Genomic DNA, 20,985 nt, shown 5'->3' with positions numbered 1-20,985 from the left:
GAATGGTTTTAGAGATACTGTAACCCACGTGGCCAGAGCCTCTGGCCATTGGGAGGAGTAAGGCTTCAGATCACTTTTGGGTACTCATGAAGTACAAAGCACCTTCCTCACATGAAGATGGGAGCGCCCTAAAGTAGAGATCCCCAAGGAAGGGGCTCGAATCAACAGTTATGTCCACTTTGACTTTTCCAGAAGGATTTCTTGGCTTTGTGTGAAGACCCAGACTGTCAACACAAAGGCAGGATGATCCCAGGGCAGGGCAGGGAGTGCCCCCCTGGCCCACTTCAGCATTTTTTAAGTGCTGTTGTTTTTAAAACACTGCTCTATAAAAGGTTAAAACACAGGCCCTCCCTTAATTCCACAGTCGCCCTTGTACATCTCCCTGTCTCCTTCATATGCAAGGTTTTGTTTATAGAGTTGTGACCGTAATAGCACATCATTCTGCATCCTGTGTGTTTTTCTTTTTTTACTTTACATTGATGCCATGAGCATCTTCATACGACACAGTCCTATCAACCATTCTTTTAGATGGCTGCGTACTTTTTCTTCAAAGAGACACTCGGGTCGTATCTAACTTCTTCCTACAAATGAGGCTATAAGGAATAGGCTTCCCTGACACACAGAACTTTCTTTCTCTCTGGATTTTGTCCTGCAGCTCGGCACAGCTTCTCAGAAGAGGCATTAATAGCTCAAAGGGTACAGGCAAACCCCAAACTTCCTCTGGGGGGCTACAACAGCCTCTGACTACTGGCTAGACCCAAAGGACTCGGGTGAATGGACTCCGCACCCAAAGTCCACATCCACTGCTTCCAGCTCCGCCAAGCCTGCGGACTCTGGCAAGGTTACTGTGCCCTTGACTTTGCACGCATGGAGCAGGAATGGAAATACGTGTTGCTCTGTGGACTTGCTGCAAGGGCCAGATGAGTTCATCCATGCAAAGCACCTAGAAGGCTGCCTGGCTCTGGCTGGGTACTCAGTCAATGTGAGCCTTTTGTTTTGTTTTCTTTTTGCTACGGCCATCAGCTCATGGATCTATGGAATAATTTTTATTGCAGGCATTCCTGAGGAGTTAGTAGATAAAAGTCTCTGAAGCATAGTTTCAGTGATGGTAGTACAGTTACTGCTTATTAAGTTAAGCACTGTGTTCTTAAATTATCTCATTTAATTGCTGTAACAACATTTATTCTATGGGGTAGGGCCTCTAATGACTTGTATTTTCAGCTCAAGAATTCTAAGGTGAATCAATGGCTAGACAGAGGGCAACTAGGATTCAGAGACAGAGCTCCGAGGGGTCCTGCAAAAGGACAGATGGAGAGGGACTGAAACAGGAGCTCTCAGGATCTGGCAAAGTGCTGTTACAGGAGCACCAGGCGAATTCTCCAGAACAGTGCCAAATGACATGACTTCAGCATTAGCAGACGGAAGCTTTCCAGGAGAGGCTTGTTGTATGAAATCAGATGAGGAAGAGGAAAACCCAATTACGCACAAAGCCTCTAAATCTTAGTCAATGGTTGTTTGCTTCTCAGCTGAAAGTAATTTTCCATTTGTGATTAACTTGATTTACAAAGCAGAAATAAAGACGTAGACAGAAAATGGGAGTCGCCCCTATATACACACTCCTTGCTTAAGCTTGTTGAGAACAACTTGGACCATTTCAGACCACTTAAGACCTTCAGCTTAGAGGCTAGTGGAGGGAACCCTGGTAAACCCCCAGGTCAGAAGCCATGACTCTCAAATTACCTCTTGATAAGAAATTTAAAGACTGCCTTCACCAAGTCTAGAGCAATTATTAGAAGACTGGCTTGAAGAATTTCATGGTTTTAAGAAGGTTCCCAAGGTTCATACATTCACTACCTGCTCATGTCTACTTTCCACACAACATGAACCCAGGCTCTGCTTTTGAGGGGTGTGGCATATTCTAGTGCTCAGACTCCATCCTTTGGTCTAATAAATAAAAGGTAGAATTTTCGGCATACGTCATCTGAGGGATCCAACTTTTCTGAGGGCAAAACCAGATTTTACTTCCTAAGGTCCTTGGGTTCTTGGAAGGGAAGTGAGGTTACAGGTGCCATAACTTGCCTGATAGTAAGAGAAAGAGGCCTCCTCTAGTTCTACCATCTTCTGAAAATAATCATGGGGGCTGGTGGTGGAGGGCGTGGAGGGACAGGTAAGAGCTTAAGAGGGTTGGGCTTTACTCCTGGAGCACAAGCTCATTGTTCTTTTGTGTAATCATTGTCCTCGCTGCCGCCCAATTAAAATAGTTCTTTAAATGGCCATTTCTCTTCATATCTACTCATGCTCTTAAGTTTTAAACATTTATCCCGATGACACACACAGACGAGGAAAGAGACCAGCCCACCACAGCCTCCAGCACATACTAACAAAGTCTGTCACCAGATCCACTTTTGAGGTCCACGTTGTCCTCTCTATCGATTTTAAGGAAAGGAGAGGCCCACAGCATTGCTCTTTGCATTGCATTATGGAAACCAGACAATGGGAGGGTGATGGCATCAAGTTCAAGGACAGCGATTTTCCATAATAAGCACCCAACACCTGCTTTAGATGGAATGGAACTGAACTTGGATTGCAAATGCCCGGGTTCTTCCTCTGGATAACCCACAGGTATTTTTCTGGGTGGTTAACCTGAAGGATCCACCTGTGGGTTTCTCTCCATTCCCTGTGCAAAGGTGCTGGGCCGGGAGAGCAGGTGGGCAGCTTAGGAGTCTAACCACAGGGAAGGAGACAAGCCTCCTGAGGCACACCAAGCTCCACCTCAGAGCAGTCTGCAGGAAGACCCAGTGACACCAGACAAGCAGCCACACACGGACACTCACTTTTGGTTTTGCTCTTGGCTTCAGTTGCTCTAACTTCTTAGCAGCAGCCTCAATGGATGCTGCAGCCCCCAGTAATTCTGTTTCTGCAATGACGGTTGGGTCTTCCGGATCCACCCACTCTGTTCCTAAAATCAGTCCAAAGAGGGTCATTCTTGGTAGCTGTGACCACAGGGCACTGGCTTCGCTACAAACAGTATCTGGATTGGCATGCAGGGAAGCTCCGTAAGCCTACCAGTGCCGTGGTGCTGAGCGATCATCTCTCCGGCTCTCACAGAGAGCGGCTGGGGTCAGGAGAGCTCCTGTGGGCTCCTGTTTCTCTAGGCAGTATGTGCACAGCCCCGGCACAGTCCTCAGTGAGAGTTTCAAAAATCGGGATCTCATGGTCCAAGGCCAGCTCGAGATTTACTCTAACTTCTCACTTAGAGCTCACGAATGCCAGTAACCATTTCTAAGAGACTGAAGACTTTGCCGACCTTCCAGATTTGCCCTTCTCTTCTCTGGGGACTCATGGAGAAGAGCCATTCACCTCAACTCAAACAAAGGGAAACTGAATTTCTCTGGTGAGGTGACTGCTTCTAATGCCACCGTGAAGGGGTGTGCAAACAATGTACCCAGACAGCATCATTTCCTAAACATGAAGTGTGTTATGCAAACGAGGAAAAAATATTCTGATGAAGGAAAACACAGATAAAAATAAATGGCGACACCCCTCAGAGAAGTGAGCAGTTCCAGAAGGACTATACCATTTTGGTAGAAGTACTTAATGCAAAGACTGGAAAAAAGCCTTGTTTCAGGAGGCTATAACCTCCTGAAACAAATAATTATAATTATTATTATAATTTTATTATTAAAATCTAACTCTACTCCCATTTGTTTAGGAAAAAAAAAAAAAAAGTACCTCACTGTTTCCCTGGGGCCTGGGCTGGCTGTGCGGTTTCTCTGCTCAGTTCGCTGCACTGAGCCTGTACTCAGTTCGCTGTACTCGCTCGGCGCGAGAGTGCGGCCTACCTTTCATGGCTTCCGCGGCCTGGATGAGCTCAGTCACCGCACCGGCGACGCGCTTGGAGAAAGCAGCCAGCTGGTGCTTGAGTTCCGGGCTCGGTTTCTGAAGAATCTACGGATGAAGACAAACACGTAAGAAAGACAGTAGCCACTGCGAGAGAAAGTCCACTCTGACTGGCGGACAGAGTTGGAGAGCCTGGTTTTAAGTGGCAACCAGGTGACTTCGGAATTTGAGGGAAAACACTTGAGGCTCACTGGCCTTCAGTTTCCTCACGTGAGAAATGAAAAGCTGGGAGCCAGGAGTTTCCTTAAGGTCCCTTCTGACATGTTTCCCTAAGATCACAAGTGAGATAAGGTCCTTATTGGTCCTTCATTTGCACTTTTACTCGTATACAAAAACGTATGTACACAAAAGTGACCCGCAGTGTAAGTATGGTCCAAGGGAACAGGAAAGCCTGAGGTTGCAAGTCAGTTGGTACCTGTGACAAAAAAATGCGGGACCAGTAAACATAGGAGACTCCGGTGGGGCCTTAGAGACAAAGTCCCCAAGACAGCAATAACCAACTGATCAAAGGGCTGTTCCTGAAGGAACATTCCATCTCCAGGGTTTTGACTGCAAGCTCTCCTGGGAGAGGTCCTGAGGATTTTCTTTCTTTCAGACTGGCTCAAAGGTTTTTAAAACTTCTTCTTTTTTGTTTTGTTTTTTTATGGTATTAAAAAAGATATTGGATATCCAACACCCACTCCAATTTATAGAATATCCTGTGAGGATTTCTTCTCAAATCACTCACAAATGGAACTAAGAAACTGGATGAGACCTCCACCACAAATTTATATTCAGACGTAGACCTTCCTGCTCCTTCCTAATTTTGAAATTCTTCTTCCAACGTTCTTTTTATGCATCTCTTTGCCATACTCCTCAGTGGTCATTTTCAGATTTAGAAATGCCAAAACACTCGGGAGGAAAGCACAACGGCTGTCTCTCTATGGACAATCCTGAAGTCTCTGAGTCAGGGACAAAGTCTGGACTTTGAGACAAACCTGTGATCACACTTGGCTTCACTTGCACCTGGTTTATGACATCAGGCAGATTACTGAGCCCCTCAGAACCCGTTCTCTCATCTGTAAAACTGGAATACTGCCCATCCTTCAGCACTGGCATAAAGATCAAATGGACTAACATACAAGAAGCATCCTGCGTGATGCCTGGAGCACAATAGGAATTCACTAAATATTATCCCCTTCTTGGTGTCCCATACCCTTTTTCACTAGGCTAGGGAGTACACTCTTTCTTAGGAGTCTGGAAAAGATGTCTTTTGGACCCAGAGCTAAAAGAACCAAGAAAAGCTTGGTTTAAAAAAAAAAAAAAATCTGGGGTTGGGGTAGTTAATGGGATTATACTTGGACCAGCCCCAGGCATACCAGTGCATAGAAGACAGTATATTAAATGCTTGAACTGACTGGTCAAAGATTTTTGAACATCACTTTACTGTATCTATCCCTATCTTCCTTCCTCTTGCAATCTTTTCCATTTATATTTGCTACTGTTCTATGAATTCAGCTGCTCTGCTCTTACTTTCTCACCCTTGAACTTATATATAGCACTATGCAGATATTCAGAGCTCAGTATAGGGGCACCTGCCTGTCTTGGTTGGTGGAGCATGCGACTCTTGATCTCAGGGCTGTGGGTTCAAGCCCCACATTGGGTGTAGAAATTACTTAAAGATAAACTCTCTTGGAAATAAAAGCACTCAGTACAAACCTGTGAATGAGTGAACAAATGAACAGATGAGTAAAAACAGAACAACATGCTATCGGGAGAAGTCCTAATATGATGGCTTCATGGATCAGTTCCAGAACCACAAAAGAATCATGAAAGGTACAGGGAAGGGGTTAGGTGTCTTTTATTTTCTAATACAACCAGGGGAGACGCAGTTCAGTTAAGTGTAGGGTCAAACTATATTTGAAACCCTGGTCTAGTTACTTATCCTCTCTCTAAGCCTCAGTTTAAGGAAATTGCCTATTAAATAGGCATAGTAATAGTCCTTTTGTTACAGAGTGGTGGTAAGATTGTGTAAATTAATATGTAATTTAATATATAATCCCATCAGGGCTATTGAAGGAACTAGACTGATGTAGAGCCTGGGCATCAGGATTTTTAAAAGTCCCCCATGTGATTCTCATATACAGTTGTGAACCTATATTTGTCATGAACCACAGCTCCAGACTCAAATGGTGGCATTTGGCACCACTTAACTGTAAAAGGTTATACTATTTTTTTCTTTTTTTAGAAACAATGCATGCTGTAAGGCCACCAAGTGGATAATGGTTATGGCTCAGGATTTGAAATGCTAAATGGTCCATAGGCCTCGTTTGCTGGTTAGTTGGTTTATCCATTGGGGTCAGTAAGAATAAGCCAAGAATTAAAGGTATGATGGGAGACTCACAGTAAATGATGCACTGAATGTTCTCCCTTTAAGATAAAAAATATGGTAAGGATGTTTGGTCTCATACTTCTATCAATATTGTACTAAAATTTCTGGACAGTGAAACAGGGCAAGAAAAAAAAAACAACAGCAAGAAAATGGCACACAGAAAAGAAGAAGTAAAATAATTTTTGTTCCTAAGTAAAATCAATGTCTATGTGGAAAATCCTGAGCATCTGTAGAAAAAAGTTTCTAGAACTAATAAGTGAGTATAGCTAGGTTATAGGCTCTAAGGTCAATATACAAACATAAATTATTTTTTATATATAACAATAAAAATTGGGAGTTTTAAAGAAGCAGTGTCATTTATAACAGGATAAAAATTATGAAATTCCTAGTGTTAAACTGACAACAGATTTGAATGCTAAAAACTATAAACACTTTTGAAATTATTCAAAAAGACCTAAATAAATGGAGAGATATACCATATTCATGGATGAGAAGACTCTTCAGATGTCAATTATCCTCAAATCTCACCTACACTTCCAGTCAAAATTCCAACAAGCTTTTTAAAAAAAGATATTGACAAGATGATCCTAAAATATATATGAAGTGCAAAGCACTATAGAATGACTAAGACTATTTTAAAAAGAATGAAGTTGAAAGTCTTAAACTAATTGATTTTAAGACTCTCTATATAAAGTTGTAGTGGTAATCAAGATACTGTGATATTGGTACATAGATATATAGATCAATGAAGCAGAAAAGAGTCCAGAACTAGATTCACACATATGGTCAACTGATTTTTATTAAAAGAGCTAAGATGTGTTTACTTCAATGGGGACAGAATAATTTTTTTCAGCAAATGGTGATGGATTGGATAGCCATATGCAAGAATATGAACGTTGACCCTTCCCCCACACTATATGGATACATTAACTACAAATGGAGTATAAACCCAAATATAAGAATTAAAACTGTACAGAAGAAAACACAGGAAAATAATCTTAGTGATCTTGGATTGGGTAAGGATTCTCAGAGGCCAAAACATATAAATTATGGTTAAAAACTTCAAAACCCATGAATTTGGAAATTTATGCTTTAGAACTTTAGAAACACGATGTAAGTTAAAAAACCAGTCACAAAAGACCACACAAAGGCATTAGTGTTTGTGTAGGGCTTGGCCTGAAGGTAAGGGCAATGAATGACCGGTTAAAGCTAAAGATTTTTTTGGGGGGTGAGGAAATGTTCTAATATAATGTGATAGGTGCGTATCTCCATAAATACAGTAAAAGCCAGTTAATTTAATGAAGTGGGCAAATTCTGTCATATGCCAATTATAGCTCAAGAAGGCTGTTGAAAAGAGAATTAATCTGGCAAGCAAACAAAAGAACAACAGGAAGCTGGTGAAGGGTAGAAGAGTGTGCCACCCCAAAATATAACTTTTTGGTATAAGGATTATTTTGAGCTAATTTTTTGAGAAAGAGCAGATACAGGGGAAGCTCCAAAAAATGAGTATAAGTTACTTTTTTGAAAGGGAAATCTACATTAAAAAGCAAATGTTCATTTGTTAAGGGTGTCTCCCTCTTCCTGCTTGAAGAGAAGGTTGCTTCTCTATCACAAGAGAATTTATCAGTGGTGAGGGCACAGATTTAAATCTGAGTATCTGCCTTACCCTACTTTACTAAGCTTTTCCTGGTAACCAACCTCCCACCAGTGATCTCCCCTCAATCAATTACACACTTTTTTTTTTTTTCTTGAGCTAAAGATGGTATTTAAGCTGGTGGTTCGGGCCACCTATACAGTTACTCATTTTTTTCTCCTGGATATCTGCCATGTATCCATGAGTTGTACAAGTTAATACATTTATTTTTCTCTTGTTAATCTGTCTTATTACACAAGGCAAGAACTCAGAAGGGTTAGGAGAAAATTATTTTTCCTCCCCTTACATTGGGATACGATCTTAAAACTAATTTGATAACCCGTGCAAACAGAAACATTCAATTCATGTTATATGTTTGGGATACAAGGTATATTTTGGTTTTCCTTTTATATTTTCTCAAGTCCTATCTGCTTTTTGTTTTCTCAACTCTCTGCAACACTGTTTTCTAATAACACACATTTGCCTCCCTCCCCAGACATTGTTATAAAAATGACATGGCAAAAAACACCCTAAGAGAAACTATTAAAAACAAAACACCAAAAGACTAGGGGCCCTTGGGTGGCTCAGTCAGTTAAGTGTTTGACTCTGATTTTGGCTCAGGTCATGATCTCAGGGTCATGGGATCAAGTCCCGTGTCAGGCACCACACTGCTTCATGCTAAGCTTGGAGCCTGCTTGAGAGTCTCTCCCTCTCCCCCTCCCCAACTCTGCTTGCATGTGTATGCTCTTTCTCTCAAAAAAAAAAAAAAAAAAAACCATAAAAACAAAAACAAAAAAAACCCTAACAATTTATATCTAGAAAATGTAAAAAGTCCTAAAATTTCTGTAATAAGACAAAAATTAGGAAAAAGATCTGAACAGGCACTTCATCAAAAAAGACACAGAAAGCAAACAGGTGCATAAAAAAGATACTCAACCTTGTAAATTAAAGCCACAATGAGACACCACTATGTTCCCACTGGAATGGCTAAAATTAAAAGATGGATGATTTCGGGGCACCTGGGTGGCTCAGTGGGTTAAAGCCTCTGCCTTCGGCTCAGGTCATGATCCCAGGGTCCTGGGATCGAGCCCTACATCAGGCTCTCTGCTCAGCGGAGAGCCTGCTTCCTCCTCTCTCTCTGCCTGCCTCTCTGCCTACTTGTGATCTCTGTCAAATAAATAAGATTCTTAAAAAAAAAAAAAAGATGGATGATTTCAAGTGTTGACAAGGGTGTAGAGCAACTGGAACTCTAATATACTGCTGGAGGAAATGTAGAACAGTATAAGGACTTTAAAAAAGTTTCCTAAAAACCTAAAAAAAAAAAATGCATACCCTATTTTCAAATATTCCATATCCAGGTCTTCATCCAAGAGAAACAAACACATAGGGGCTCAAAGACTTGTATAGAGAATCATCTAGGCAGCTTTATTTGCAATAATCAAAATCTGGAAACGACCTAAATGTCCATCATTAGGTGAAGAGTTAAGTATGGCCTATCCATTTGATGGAATATTACTTAGCAATAAAATGGGACAAATTAGCGATACATAAAACACCATGGTTGGATCTGAAAATGTTGATGCTGAGTGACAGAAGCCAGAAAAAAGGCGTATGTGCTACATATTCCCTGTATCTAAACGTCTAGAAAATGCAAACACATCTATAGTAGCAAAAAGAAATTCTGGGGAGTAATGCACATGCCTGTTATTTTGATTGTGGTGATGCTTTCACAGATGTATTCAGAGATCAATATTCAGACTGCACACTTCAAATATATGTTAATTGTATGTTAGCTATGCTTCAATAAAGCTGGAAATGTTAGGGGTGTGGTGGGTAAATTCCCCTTACATCATCAAAGCAGAGTGATTAAAGACTTCTGTCTTTAAAAGAAGAGCTGGAGGAAGAGACAGAGAGAACCACTTGTGCACATACTCCAGCTCTGAGAAGGGGATAAGCCCTATGGTAAAATATCTGATTCAGATAAAGCAAGAGGGAAGGAGTTCTTTTTATTCTGCCATGAATTCAACATGATTCCTAATAGCAGACAAGAGACAGAACCAAATTAAAGCTCTGCTGGTGGAGACGAGGTAATTTTAAGCCTGTCGAAGACCTCACATTGTGGTTTAGCAGCGATATTGAACTGTGACTGCTGCAAAACCAACGTGCCTGCCTCTTGCCCTGAGAAATCCTCAGCCAATGGCAAACAAAGGGAGGCCAAAACTGCTCAGATGGGCACATCTAAAGCTTCAGAAAGCAGCTCCCTGGGCAGCAGGGGCAGGGCTCTGCCTAAATTGGATCCTGTTATTTGTGGACAGCTGACTGAATTCTCCAAAGGAAAGGGTTACCCAAGCAGGGGTTCTTGATTTGGTCTCTCAATTCCCAAAGGATACAGCCAGGCACTGGGGTCTGGGGACCCTCGTAACAGTATAAAGAACATTTTGTGTGCATGTGCTGCTGTTTCTTTGATGACAGTAGTGGGAGGCAGGAAATGAACTTTCAGCTCCAGGGGTCTGAGGAGGCTAAAATTACAATAGTGATTTGTGCTTAGAGAAAAAAGGAGAATGGGATTGATAACTGACACTAAATTATTCACTGATCTATTTTTTTAAAAATAAAGATCTGAACCAAATAGGCCAAAACATTAACAAAGTTAATTAATTACAGATGGTGGGCATGTGGATGCTGATACAGTTTTTTGTATTTTTAATCCTTTTCTACAGTAAAACTGAAATATACAAATCAGCGAAAAAAAAAACCCTTTGGCCCAAGATATTTAAGCTGAACAAAGCAAAAGCATCATAATTTCCCTCACATCTTTATGTGCCTAAATTTAATAAAAGCAGCTCACTAAAGAAGCTCCCTGAACCTTCCTGTACCGCCTAAAAATGACCTCAATTTATTTCTGTAAAATTGCTAGACACTGTCTCCAAGCCTTAGTTTCTACCTTTTCTCTTTCTCCCTTTCTTTCTTTCTTTCTTTTTTTTTTTTTTTAAAGATTTTATTTATTTATTTGACAGACAGAGATCACAAGTAGGCAGAGAGGCAGGCAGAAGGGGGTGAGGAAGCAGGCTCCCTGCTGAGCAGAGAGCCCGATGCGGGGCTCGATCCCAGGACCCTGAGATTATGACCTGAGTTGAAGGCAGAAGCCCAACGCACTGAGCCACCTAGGCGCCCCCCCTCCTTCTTTCTTTTTCAAAAGATTCTATCCATTTGACAGAGAGAGAGATCACTAGTAGGCAAAGAGGCAGGCAGAGAGAGAGGGGGAAGCAGGCTCCCTGCTGAGCAGAGAGCCTGATACAGGGCTTGACCCCAGGACCCTGAGACCATGACCTGAGCTACAACAGAGGCTTAACCCACTCAGCCACCCTGGTGCCCCTCTTTCTCCTTTTGTAAGAACTGGACAACAATCTAGCCTTTCTTCAGCTTCCAGGAATCTTACTAGCTCTCTTCGATTAATTCAAACAAGAGGTCACCTTTACAAGACATCCAAGGGGACTATCCTAAGATATCCCATTACAGTTTTTTTTTTTAAGATTTTATTTATTTATTTGACAGAGAGAAATCACAAGTAGATGGAGAGGCAGGCAGAGAGAGAGAGAGAGGGAAGCAGGTTCCCTGCTGAGCAGAGAGCCCGATGCGGGACTCGATTTCAGGATCCCGAGATCATGACCTGAGCCGAAGGCAGCGGCTTAACCCACTGAGCCACCCAGGCCCCCCCCCCCCCCCATTACAGTTTTGATTTAGTTGACTTTCTTTGCAGGATGGAGATGCTGTATCATCCTATTACTCATGGTCCTCCCATGAAGATGAGAGAATGAAGAGGCGAACAGGACAGGGTGTGTGTGTGTGTATCTGTGAAAAATCACTAGTTTTTTAAAAAACTGCTTCTTTATTCATCCCCCTCAAACAGCTCATCTTAGTATCTAAAATGAACACGAATTTCCATTTATGCATCTCCGTTTTCCCTATTTCTCGCTGGGTTCTCCACCAGTGCTGTGGCTCCTGGGCATAAATCGTTCTTACTCTTGGCCTCATGTTAGCCCAGATTTCTTCCCAGTCTGCCTGGGAGGAAGAATTAGGGCTACAACATGAGACATGAACTTAATCTCAGCTACAGGCCCGAGAAAACCACAAATGTCCACAGTGTGGGTGAAAAGAATGCCATCCCAGGGCTCCTGCAATTTTCAGTTATGAACTTGTATTTTTCCTTTGGTTATGAAAGTCTTCTGGAAAGGCTTGCTTTCTTGCTATATTCTTCTTAGAAAATAACCTTCAAAGAGGATGACCAGCTTTTTAAAGAGACAAAAATAAGTATACAAACACATAAATGTATGATGCTAATTCATTCCTATTTCCCTGGAAGTCAGAACCATCAGCACATGTCATCAAGAGGCAAAAACATCCTTGCAAAAGATGAGACAAATTCTGAATATTTTATGAAAATTTCAAATGCCATCCGCCTTTTCTTTCTATTACTGATTTTGTTTTAGCACTGGCTACCTTCACACCATGTATAGCTAAGGAGAAACGGGACAGGTTTCTCTTTCTACCAGGATTATGGGTCACAATGATGATGACTATGTAGAAAGACAAAAAGAAACTCAGATGGCAAGCTTTTAACGGACATGTCCACCGTCTAAGTTTGTAACACAGGAGCTTAAGAGTCCTGTTTCTCTTACAAATATAAGGTTTTCCTAACAGAAAACCAATCAGCTCATTGGAGCAGCCACCAGGAAAGGTCATCTGCTCTAAAGTGTAGCTGCTCTTGCCAGGCCCAGAAAAAGAAGGGAGTGGCTGCTTCCCGTCCTGTCAGCCTCTGGTCCCTGCAGTTAAACCTCCCCAATACACGTGATGGGGAGCTTCCACGCAGTGAGTTTCCTTCTTTCAGTTCGAGAAAAAACTGATGATGATCCTTAGGACTGATGGCTGACAGAGTCATTCAGTTGCCATAAAGCTGGGGTCTTTGCACGTGTGCACTGGGAATGGCTCCTACGTCTTCCCTAATGTTCAGGGACGTGCTGGATCCCTTGGCCTCTCCTTGAGCAAAGAGGCCAACCACTCAACCACCTCTCCTGGATGCCCTGTCTCCTTTTGCTCGCCCAAACAAGGTGGGCATGCAGAGGAGAGGTGGGAGAAGTACTTTGGCGAATGTGGCCCCTGGTTCCCAGGCAGCGGCAAATGGTCTTAGATTGACCTGAGGTCAGGGAGAGGATCCTATGAAGGTTCCACTTTGCTTCCCTGTTGGGGAAGCTTTCTGAGCACTGGCTCCTGGCCCTCCTCATGAGGGCAGAATGCCTCTCCCAGATAGATGTCATCTTGTTGCTGGAGAGCGAAATGGGAGTCTTTGACTCCATCGAACAACCTAAAGGCTGTTGCCTTCTTTTTATCCAGGCTTGTGGATCTGCCAGATATGCAGCTGCAGGGGGACCCCTCTGCAGGGACTGTCCTCTTAAATGGCCCATCAAGGGCCAAGAGGGAGAGCGCCAACCTGAGGGCTGCGTGGGCAGCGTCTGGACCCACGGGCACCAGGTAAGTTAGCCGCTCTGCACAGGTCCTGGCGTGGGGCTGGAAGAAACACGGTTCACCCGAGGAACGGAGCTAGGGAATGGGGCAAAATGAGGACCCCCTTCTCCGAATAAAGAAGAAAATCCCAGTATCCCTTCCCTTCCAACAAATGAGTAAGAAAAAAGTGTGCGAGACAGAAAGCAGGACAGGAAGTGGGCAGCGTGTGGGCAGAATAAAAAGAAGTGTGTGCAGCAAACATGAGTGCAGCCACAGAGCCCAGGGCTCCTTGACTGTTTAACACCTCAAAACTCAAGTCAAGGATCAGAGAGTGGTCACGTGGCTCTTTATGTGACAGAGCTGGGATCTGGATGCAAAGCTTTGATAAGTGGTAAGCCTACCACTGTTTCTGCTGTAACTTCTCATTTTCAGACAGAACAAGGTTCTATGTGATTAAGACTACTGTCCCATCAAGGAAAAAAAAAAAAAAACAAAAAACTCTTTTGGAGGCCTTGCTGGCTTCATTTTCCTGCTAAGCATGCTCACAGACTGAATGCTTTAACTGTGTTCCAACACAGAAAGCGGGTTTGGCTGGAGAGGCTCGGGCATGTGAACAATGACCAGCCAAGATGTTCTCTTCCTGGCCCTCACGCAGTCAGGCTCCCAGCAAGAGTTCAGGCTCGGACACTCAATGTTAGTAACCCCAGACTGCCTCCTCACACAGAGGATATGCCTGCACATGGACCACGCTTAACCTGGGTAAAGAATTAAAGTCCTGACCCCTTAACTGATCTAAAATGCTTAATATCAGAAGGTAATTAAAATGTTTTAAAATTTAAATTCAATTTAATTAACATATAGCGTATTATGAGTCTCAGGGATTTAGACGCTAGTGACTCATCAGTTGCATAGAACACCCAGTGCTTATTCCATCCAAGTGCCCTCCTTAATGCCCATCACCCAGTCACAGCACTCCCCACCCACCTCCTCTCCAGCAACCCTCAGACTGTTCCCTATAGTTAAGAGCCTTTCATGGTTTGCCTCCCTCTCGGTCTTATTTAATTTTTCCTTCCCTTCAAAGGTAATTTAATTTTAAGGTTGGCAGCAAAATGCTAGAACGAACACGGGGCTGGAGATAGTAAGAACTGGGATTCGGTCCCAGGTCTGTCCTAGTAGCTAGGTGACCTCAACCAAGGGGCCAAACTTCTCCTTCCTTTGCCCTGCTAGCCTCATGTCCTAGTGCAAGGACAAAATGAAAAATCTCAGTGCCCTGCAAATGAAAGGCTTACAGTTCTCTGTGGCTTGTTGACTTTTTTTTTTTTTTTTTAAATCGGTTTGGGAAGGAGCAAACAGTGATGGAATGTGGGACATCATCAAGTCTCTTCAGGCGTTGTCTCTGACTCCTGGACAAATTCTCTTGGGGCTTTTCCCAGACCTCCCATGGATCTAGATGTAGTTCCTGGGACTTGACAGAGAGAGACATACAGCAACATGGGTGAGCACGATTGGGCCCTTAGGACTGCTGGGAGCCAAGGCACCCTTAGAACTGGGATTGTCAGTGCAAGCCCAAGGCTGCCCTGGGGACAGTCCCCCTAGCCATGACCACTGAACCCCCCCAACACATACTGGCATCCTCCCTTTCAGCCTTCTTTCCCAGCTCCATGTGGTTATTTCCAGGCATCAGAGGGAGGCAAGCATTCTCAGTGTGGTCTAAGGTATTCATTCGAGGACTGGAGGAAGCTACAAGAGGGTGGTGGGTCACCTGCAGCACTGGTGATGCTTTTCCTTAACTTGTTGTGGAGCCTGGAGTGGCTCCTTCTGGAGCCTTCCCTGTCCTCGAAGGATGGGCTGAGCTCTTCCCAACATTGTTTCAGTAGTAGCTTTGCCTGTCCCATATTCTTGCATGCTGTTCTTGCCTCTTTGGTGCAAAGAGAGGGCTTCGCTCTCCTGGATGCTAACTACAACTTCTTCTAGACCCTTCTTTTATCTCAGGTTGCTAGAGCAGTGTGATGCTAGACACTTTCCAGCTCAGTCCAGCCCCAGACTCACAAGCAGAGCCTGCACAGTGCTCTATGAGATATTTTTCCTGAGGAAAGGATGGTCTGCAACTGACTTAGCTCTTCCCCAGCCCTGACCCGCCCGATGCCCCTCCTTACCACCAAGACGTGCTCGAGAAGGTCCAGGTAGCCGAGGGTGCACTCTGTCCCATACCGCAAGGCTCTGGTGCGCACCTCCTCGCTGACATCAGGGTGGAAGGATGCTTGCTGGAGAGAGAAAGGAATGTTGATACCTTAAGACGGGAAGAGCCAACTGGTGAACAGGCCAACAGGTGAGGGGCCCAGTAGCAGAGAGCAGCCCTGTATCCACAGGTAGGAGACTGGATTCTGGAATTCCCTCCCTCACCCTCAGTGACCTCCCTGAGAAACCTTCACTGACTCTCTGGACAGAGAGCTCAGAGGTGGAGCTCCTCCATACTCTCCTCCATGATAAGTTCTCAGACAACGTTTTGTGTCTTGCCTTTCTCAGTGCCCTGGAGCTGGATAAAAGCACAGGAATCAGGTCCCTCCTTCCGTCCTTTCTCCCCGCCCCCTTTTATTGAAATGTAAGGAATTCCGTGTGCACTAAGACATTCAGGAAAGATTCATGATTGAGGCTCCCAGCAGGAGATCTGCTGTGCCAGGGTCCACCTGCCCTTCTCCAGCAGCAGGAAGGGGGCCTTAAGCCCCTCTCTCTTCACAGGCTGATCGTACTCAGGTCCCTGCTCCATGGCCTCACCACGCTGCACTCACAGAATCTCCCACCCAGGAATCTCTGGCTCCTGGGAAACTTCAGACAGTAAGCTCCCACTGCCCTCAGAGGGGCCATAAAAAACTCATCTCACATTATACATGGTGAGATAAGCAGACAAGGACGAATGGCTAATACAGGATCCTGTGCTTTTTTTTTTTTTTTTTTTTGGCGCTTATGACCTGTCTGTTTCATTCATTCCTGATATATCAGATGGCACACCCACTCACAAGGTTACCGGATTCATTACAGTCAACCTGGTTACATCTGAATGTTGAATAAATAATACAAAATTTTCAACGTAAGTTTGAGAAACCCTAATTTTTATTTGCTAAATCGGGCAACCCTACCCAGCCTTTCTTCAGAAAGAACTTGGGCCTGACAAGAACAGCTAAAAGAGAAAACTGCAAATAAATGGCAAATCAGGACACATATGAATCACACATTACGGTAAGAAGTCAAAGTGGAGGGGAATAGTGATTAGTCCTCCTGTTTGTTCCACTCAGGAGGATTGGGGAGTGCTAGGGGACCACCTGTGAGCTTTCCCCTCACCTGCTCCCCCAACGCACACCAGAAGGGGTGGGGATAATCTGAGTGGCCAGCATCTATCTTTTCTGAGCTCACTGTTGCCCATCTGAGGACTGATGGGCCAGAACCACAACCGAGTTTTACTCGTCCTTGCTCCATTGTGTCTACATGTGTGGGGACAGAGCCCATGTGTGGGGGAAGACACAGGCTGTGATGCTACCAAATGTCACCTCTAGGGGGCAGTGTGGAAGACCCCCATTTAGACTTCCCGGGGACTGAGCGTGGGGGCTCTCGTCCACTGCTGCTGGCTTTAACTTCGCAGAACTCTCTGGGAGAGCCAGCCATGTGGCAAGAATCAAAATGTCATACCATCTGACTAATTCTGCTCCTGGGAGTCCTGCCCAAGGAGATTATCTGAAGCCTAGAAAAAACAGGTATGCCCAAAGATATTCATGGCAGTAGAGTTTAAAGTACAGATTAAAAAATGCACATAACCTAAATATCTGATGATAGGGTAAGATTACATTCACTCACAGAGTACTTGTGGTCATTAAGGGCTCCATTATTAGAACGGGGATGCAACACAAAAACAGCCATGGGACATTAGCTGTGACAGCTGACTGGATTAGATCTGATGCAGACATACGTAGACACAAGAAAGTAAGGCAAGAAATAGACAGGAGAATTAACTTAGGGTATAGGGAAGCTCTGTCTCCACCTGAGGAAATAGTGTAATCCTCTCTTTCTGACAAAATGAGCCTGTAGGTAACTTACTGCACTTCCATTTTCGGCCAAGCCACCCTACTCAGTCAGCCTCAAAGACAGTGCTCCAACATGGCAACTTGGCCCTCCGCCTGGATAGAAGGGTTTCTTTTTGATCCACCATTTCGTATTCCTGGTTTTCTATATGCTCCTTATTGCACACCCTTTCTAGCAAGCTGCCTCCTTTCCTTTCTGCAAAAGGAAGGGGACCAAAGGGAATGCAAATGTTTATGTCTGCTGCCTAAGTCCTATCCTAACAGGAGTCTCAGGGCTCAGAACTGACTCTTGTCATCCAAGTCTGGCTTTGAGGAATGAAGCTCTGGCTGTTATTTTGTCCTGTGAAGATCCGGGGGGAGGACAAGAGAGAGGAGCAGAGGCCAGGCAAACGGCACCTGTACTGGGATCCTTGCCCCCCTCCCCTGAGAACAGGGGTACGTGTATTACAAACAGACCTGAAAATCTGAGCTGCCTTCCACTCCCACCTTAATCCATTTAACTTCTCCTTTTCATTTCACATCTGCAACATGGAGACAAAGCACCAGTCACTTCTCAACCTCAGTGTCCTTAAGCATTTATGGCTGGGAGGCCACGGGCAGCAGAAAGATACAGGCCATGGAATCAGAGGACCCAGTTTCAGTTCTAGTTCTGAGAGTGAAGATCCACGGTCATGCCCCTTAATCTTGCCAAGCCTGTTTCACCATCCATCAGACTGGGATCCCTCCCCTTGCTCTTCCCATCCGGGATCAAAAGACAGAACCTGCAGAACAGCCTTCCACAATCGTGAGGCACCCTGCATGCACACTGTGGTGGCATTCAGGCCTAGCCTGCTAGGGAAGGATTCTCGGCCGGAGGCTGTAACCCTTCTGGGAGTTGTCAGTTCTGACAGGGCAGATTCCATGAGGGACATCCTAACTGCAAATACCTCTGGCCTCAGGAGGGTCTCAACACATGGCTCCCTCGTGAAAGTGTCCGTCCCACTTTGCCACCCTCTTCCCTTCCCCTGACTCCCCCCCACTTCTGCCCTCACACACCCATCCCTTCAGGCCGGCTGCCTTACCCTCCCCACTGTCCAGTTACCTCTCCTTGCCCAGAGAAGCCCCCGAGAGGCCATCAGTAGGACCTGGCACCAGCTCTCCCACACTGACTTCACCACAAAGAACAGTCCTGTCTCCTCAGTCCCCACGCTGCCGCAGCTGCTTTTGTGACTTCTGTGACGTGTCTCCACCTGCTCACTATGGTTGGGGGTTATCAATCAATCACTGAGTCCCTGGGACACGGCTGTCCCTAGAAGGGTGAAGGTCTGGGATAGGGTGCTCAACTAGGGGTGGGGGATCCTTATGGCTCAACTTCTTTAGACATAAAGAAAGAAAGGTTGTTAAAACTCAGGTCCCACCAGCTCCCTCACCTAGGATGGGCTCAGGGCAGCCACCCTACTTGCTTAGCCAAGGATCAGAGGAATTTCTGCAAAATGTCTGGCACAGGTAGGAAAAAGGCAGTTTCCCAACATTCTGTTCTGTTCTTCTGACTCACTTCCTCACCCAGTTAGGGCAGCACCCCTCCTAGCACAGAATGCTGACCGATGGAGGCAGGAAAGGGGGTGGGCAGAAGCAGTATGCAATTTTCGTTCAGAGGGCCAGGAACAAAATGTCACAGGCCTTCTTCGCCTCTGCCAGAGTGGCCACCCCTACACCCTCCCTAAGAAAGCGTCCTTCCTACTCAGGAAGAGGAAATGTGGACGGTTAGTCCGCAGATCAGCACCAACCCCTCTCAAACATAAACCTAGCCTCACGAGTCACGTTCCCCAGGCTGATGGGTGCACACCTCCAGCACACGTTTCCTTACGGCGCCTAAGGTAGCAAGCTGTTCCCTTCTGCAGGTGACCGGCCCCTCCCTTTCTCCAGACTGCACCAAAAATTCAGTCATGACAGAGGCATCATCAAGCTGTCCAAAACAACGCCTAGGTCTTTACCTTGCAAGCTGTCAGCATGTCAGACACAGCCTTCCGGCTCAGGTTGGCGGTGGCGATCACGTCCTCCTGTCTGCACGAGTTTCCCGCGGCCACAGCTTTGGCGGTCGCCATGGTGATACCTTTCGTCATCCTTATCGATTCTTCAGGTGATGAGGTCTTCTCAGGTATCTCTTTGGACTGGAACACCTGGAAGTTAGAAATACAACAGGTGAAGAAAAAAAAAAACCCAAAAAAGAGAAGGACCAAAAATAATTTATTCTTCTCCGACTGGGCTGCCGCTCACTGTCTGAGAACAGAGCCAGCCACAGGAAGAAACCGTCAAATGGCAGGAAATTAGAAATTTCATTTGAGTAATATTATTCTCACTTTCAAGATTCTAGCACGGATAAGCCGTGCACACCTGTACTCAAGCACTCACGGTCACGAGACCCTGGGGGTCAAGGGGACAGGTCTACAGCACCAACGGAGAGCGTCTGGGTATCTGCAAACTCTCCTGAGCCAGGTGGTCACGGGGTTTCCCGGTTCTCGCCCTCTCCCCACCGTGCCTCCAGCAGCTCCCAGAAACTCCGCGCTTCTGATGCCGGCTCCTACTCAGGACGGACCGTGGATCCCTCCCTGTGGACTCACCTCTCTCTCTCTGAGAGGGTGTGGGGCTAGGGGAAATGGAGCGTTCACTTTCTTCTATTCTTAGCCTGTCTTACAAATATAACTGCATAATTGTGCGGAGGCGTTCGTGTCGAGTGAGCCACAGTGACACTGTGAATTATTTAAAACCACACGCGCGCACGCACACACACACACTCACACACCCCTTTAGAGAAGCTGAAATAAATTAACCATGGTAAGGGAATATCCCACTTTCAAATTCCACTTGTCAGTCAAGGCAGCCATCTCTGCCTCGAGCCCATCTGTCCTATCTCTCTCACACGAGTGACTGGTGCCAGGGCTGCATTTTCAATGTGTAGCTGTCCTCGGCCAGGAGGACTACTGTACCAGTTGGGGCCGCTCTGTCTCCAGCCCCAGACCACCACCTTCCCGTCAGGCAGTTTTTCCTGGGGCAAAGGGGAGAAACCAGCCAGCAGCCCTGCCATGGGTTAGGCAGCCTCAAACGTCACGATCCCCCCCCAGAAATGGGCAGCTCCAATGAAGCTGAACTCTAACACGGCATGGAGGCCACGCATATGGAGCCCTTCAGACTAACGGGGCCCACAGGGCACATGCTCATTTGGAAACTTCCTATGTCCACAGAAACCCACAACTCGTGCCGGCCCACACTGGTACGTGGACATAGATCGTGCGTAACTTGCCACGAACTTCCAAATTTCCCATCTCCTTCACTGCCACCATGAGCCCCACCCACACCTCCCAGAATGTGGGGCCAGACTTCTGATAGGAAACATCTAGCTGACGTAGGCAGGTAAGCTTCAGGTAGCAAGCAGAGTTTGAAGACACCATCAACAATTTTTAGTTTCTTCTTTGTGTGAGAACCAAGTATAACGCCAACCAAGACTGACTTCACCAAAAACAGGACAA

General features: G+C 45.3%; 1 protein-coding gene across 3 annotated transcripts in view; it reads right to left on the bottom strand.

The window, feature by feature from the left end:
* Positions 1-20,985, bottom strand: part of TLN2 (talin 2) — a 429,824-nt gene that overhangs the window by 16,638 nt on the left and 392,201 nt on the right. For 2 of the 3 annotated variants that reach the window (XM_059372168.1, XM_059372169.1), the window contains exons 51-54: positions 19,453-19,638; positions 15,563-15,670; positions 3,843-3,948; positions 2,835-2,959 (exon numbers count right to left, since the gene is read on the bottom strand). In XM_059372168.1, coding sequence (XP_059228151.1) covers positions 2,835-2,959; positions 3,843-3,948; positions 15,563-15,670; positions 19,453-19,638 — 525 coding nt within the window. The remainder of the gene's footprint in view (positions 1-2,834; positions 2,960-3,842; positions 3,949-15,562; positions 15,671-19,452; positions 19,639-20,985) is intronic. The other variant, XM_059372170.1, reaches the window with a different exon arrangement.

This window comes from Mustela nigripes, chromosome 13 (genome assembly GCF_022355385.1).
Source record: "Mustela nigripes isolate SB6536 chromosome 13, MUSNIG.SB6536, whole genome shotgun sequence".
NCBI lineage: Eukaryota > Metazoa > Chordata > Mammalia > Carnivora > Mustelidae > Mustela > Mustela nigripes.
This window is presented reverse-complemented; position numbering and strand designations above follow the sequence as displayed.